This window comes from Orycteropus afer, unplaced genomic scaffold (assembly GCF_000298275.1).
Source record: "Orycteropus afer afer isolate SDZICR_OR568_19922 unplaced genomic scaffold, OryAfe1.0 scaffold00177, whole genome shotgun sequence".
NCBI classification, from domain to species: Eukaryota; Metazoa; Chordata; class Mammalia; order Tubulidentata; family Orycteropodidae; genus Orycteropus; species Orycteropus afer.
The window spans coordinates 4,799,424-4,803,411 of NW_006921764.1; the positions used below are offsets into that span (position 1 = coordinate 4,799,424).

At 41.4% G+C, this 3,988-nt stretch overlaps 1 protein-coding gene across 1 annotated transcript in view; it reads left to right on the plus strand.

The window, feature by feature from the left end:
* The first annotated feature begins 1,724 nt into the window (after positions 1 to 1,724).
* The window catches only part of ACTR6 (actin related protein 6), a 40,877-nt gene continuing 38,613 nt past the window's right edge, over positions 1,725 to 3,988 (plus strand). The window contains exons 1-2 of the mRNA XM_007947200.2: positions 1,725 to 1,792; positions 3,342 to 3,459. Of these exons, the coding sequence (XP_007945391.1) occupies positions 1,725 to 1,792; positions 3,342 to 3,459 (186 nt within the window). The remainder of the gene's footprint in view (positions 1,793 to 3,341; positions 3,460 to 3,988) is intronic.

Consider the following 3,988-nt stretch of genomic DNA (forward strand, 5'->3'; position numbering starts at 1 on the left):
GCCACTCCTCGGAAGGGAGATTGGACAATCTATTTCTGTAGTGATACCCCCTCGGAAACCCAAGGAGGGGTCGCTATGAGTCGGGTCCTAGTCCACAGTGCGTAACAACAACAATGATGATAGTAACTGTCAGGTACTTTGTCGTTTGTGCTTCATGAAATAATTCTGCAAAGGACTATTATAAATACTGTTCCATTTTATAGGGGAGGAAACTAAGGCATAAAGAGATTAGGTAACATTAGTTGCAAAGCTAGTATTTGGCCCAAGAGTTTGATTCCGAGGCTGCACTTTTAACCACTATCTCTGATTTCAATAGTAGTACTTACCTCACCAGGACAAAAACCTCGAGATCCACCCCCATAAAAATTAACTCAAACTAAGCCAAACTCACTGCCGTCAAGTAGGTCCAGACTCATAGCAACCCCTCCTTGTGTTTCCGAGGCAGTCTCTCTATGGAAGTAGATTGCTAAATCTGCCTTCTGAGGAGTGACTGGTGGGTTTGAACTGCCAATCTTCGGGTTAGCAGTCAAATGCCTTAGGCACTACAGCCTGGAAACCCTGTGGGGCAGTTCTACTCAGTCCTGTTGTTGTTGTTGTTGTTACGGGTGTTCTACTCAGTCCTGTAGGGGCGCTGTAAGTCTGAATCTACTCTATAGTACCTGACTATAGTACCTGACTACCACCACCACCTACCTCATAGAGATTGTTGTTGTTGTTGTTATTATGTGCCATCGAGTCGGCCCTGACTCATAGCGACCCCTCCTTGGGTTTCCGAGGCAGTATCACTACGGAAGTAGGATTGCCCAACCTTCCTTCCGAGGAGTGGCTGGTGGGTTTGAACCGCCAGCCGTCTGGTTAGCAGGCAAGTGTCTTAGCCAGTATGCTACCAGAGCTCATTAGTTTATGTAAAGTTCTTCGAACAGTAAGCACTAAATCCAGTGCAAGTTATTAACCATCATTATCATCATCATCACCCAAGATTACACAGCCATTTTGTGGCAGGGTGATTTTGTGAAGCCAAAATTGATCCCCTGAACCATTATGATATTCAGGGGTTAGCCTAATTCCAGGCAGGGAAGTAACGAGAGTGCGTGTCAGATAGATGCCTTCTAAAATGAGAGATACGCGTGAACTAGATTCTGAAGAACAAGTAGACATAATCCAGGAAAGGGCGTAGGAGTGAAGTATGAGGAAGAAAGAATGACTGGACTGGCTTATGGAACAGAATATAAATAATTCAGATGGTTGGATCCTTCAGTTAGGCAGTGGCAGGGGATGAGGCTGGAGAGATCTCATATACAATTTCACAAAGTGTGTAAATTTGCACTTCATCCCCCAAGAAATGTCACTTTTTGAACAAAGCTTTGTTGTTATTAGAAGACAAAAAAAAAACAAAAACCTGACTCTTTATAAAGGTAAGAAGAAACTTACATCAAAAAGTCAATCTGCGAAGTAAATGACAAATATACAGGTGGGAAATAATTTATTCATTTCCACTCTTATTGCATCTGGCCACCACGCCAGCATGCGAGGTTTGGAATAAGACACTGGCCGACACGCAGGACTGGGTTGCTGACTCTAGCTTCCGGCGTCCTCCGTTGCTAGGGAGACAGGAAACGCGTCCTAAAGCCCCGCCCAAGCGGATCATAGAGTGCCGGAAAAAGGGTGAACAGCAGAGTTAAGCAGGCAAAACTGCAGCGGCGGCCGCGTAGTTTTGTGCGAAAATGACCACTTTAGTGCTGGATAACGGAGCCTACAATGCCAAAATCGGTTACAGCCATGAAAATGTCTCGTAAGTGTTTGCGCTCACCGAGGAGCAGGGCATATACGCCTAATAGTTTTTCACATGTCAGGCTTCATCCTGGGACATCGGTGAAGTGTAGACGCATCCTCGAGGTCCTAATCCGAACAGAGGGATGCTTGACTTGAAGCTGTGGGTAGGGATGCTTTGAACTGTATTTGATTTTGCTTTTAATTTTGGGCAGCGCGGCCCCGGAAGTGGGATGTGTGCTTCCGTTCTAGAGAAGCTTTTCTTAACAAAGGACTGCTAACTAGAAGGCTGGCGGTTCAAATCTACAGGCAACTCGGAAGGAAGGTTGGGCAATCTACTTCCGTAGTGATACTGCCTCCGAAACCCAAGGAGGGGTCGCTATTTCAACTCGATGGCATTGGGTTTGGTTTTGGTTTGGTTTATGGTAGCAAATATTAAGGAGCTCTGGTGGCGTAGTACTTGAGGCATTTGAATACTAACTGGAAGGCTGGCAGTTCAAACCCACTAGCCACTCTACAGAAGGAAGACTGGGCAATCTGCTTTCGTAAAGATTTGCCGTCTGGGAAACCCAAAGAGGGTCGCTATGAGTTGGAATCTACTTGATGCAGTGAGATTTCCCCCCCTTGGTTTACGGCAGCAAAAAAGAAGAAGGGTGGTGGTGGGGAAGGCATAAACAGATAGATCAAGGGTAACAAGTTGATTAAATAAATGATGCAGCCCTAAGATTGAATACAGGAGGTCTGGTGGCACAGTGCCTAAGTCATTTGACTGCTAACCAGAAGGTTGGCGGTTCGAACCCACCAGCTGCTTCGTGGAAGGAAGAACAATGCAATTTCTTAAAATCTTGTCCTCGAATATTTATACTTAGAGAGAAAATGCTGACGGTGAACTGGGGTGTTCAAAGACAAGTAGGTGGAATAAGTAGGACAAACCATTTTTACAGTATTATCCCAATACTCTATATACTGGGAATATATCCCTGAGTGTGTACGTATGATAATCACTTTTGTTTGTCTTCTTAACCAGGTGGTACCAGGTGGTAAGCTTACAGTGGGCAGGAATCATATTTAAAATTGCTTAATTCTGTACCTTGTAGTATCTTGTTGATTGAAAAACGTTGGTTTCATGTAAATTAATTTTATTGCCAGAATTTTGAACTTGTGATTCTTTTACCAGAATGGTAGAAAGAGTTTCCGCATGAAAGTCAGAAAGACCAGCACTTTATGTGGGTCTCAGCTCTCAGCTATACAGTGGTGGAACCTATAGCCAACAGCCAACCAGTTGCGGTCAAGTTGATTGTAACACCTACCTGTGAAGATTTCTTGAGGGTTATTTAAGAAACACAGAGGTTCTAACCTAGAACCTAAAACATACTAGATTTTTTTTTTTTTTTAAGAAGCATTTTTCATTATTTGAAGACAGAATGAAAAACACTGGTTTTCAACATCCTAATTTTGGCATCAGAAATTGTATTTTTACATCAGTGAAAATTGTATTTTACATCAGTAAATGTATTTTTAGGAACTGAGTATTTTGGGAATAATTCTTCTATTTGTTTCTTTGTTTATAGGGTTATTCCTAACTGTCAGTTTAGATCAAAAACAGCTCGTCTCAAAACCTTTACTGCTAACCAAATAGATGAAATAAAAGATCCTTCTGGACTCTTTTACATCCTTCCTTTTCAGAAGGTAATCCAATTATATGTCATTTCCAGCATTGTAGATCTAAATTTAAGGATATATGAGACTTAGTAAGTATGTGTGGGAATATATTTAGATCTCTAAGAAAAGGTGATTTAAATTTTAATTAAGATCTTATTAAAACCAAAAATTGAAATTAAATTGCCTTGATAAAAAAAATTACCATCATTTTGTTACTGATTGCAGGTACTGAATTGTGTTTATTTAAAAAGCCAAATGAGATGAATGCATTAATTTAAAAAATTAAGTGTAAAGAAGCATCTCTACCTATTAGTCTTTCTTTGAACCCTTGAAATTTGGATTAGTGATAATTTATAGTATTCTTGAACTTTTAAAAGAAGAAAAGCAGGAGGCGGGGCAAGATGGCGGACTAGGCAGAAGGATTGCACAGACCCTCTTCAACAAAGAAAAGGGAAACCAATTAATACAGACACAGAAGATAATCCTGGACCCCTGAGCCTTGAAGGAAAGGATGCAGATTTAGACTAAACCCCAACTAGCAGAAGAATTTGTGTGA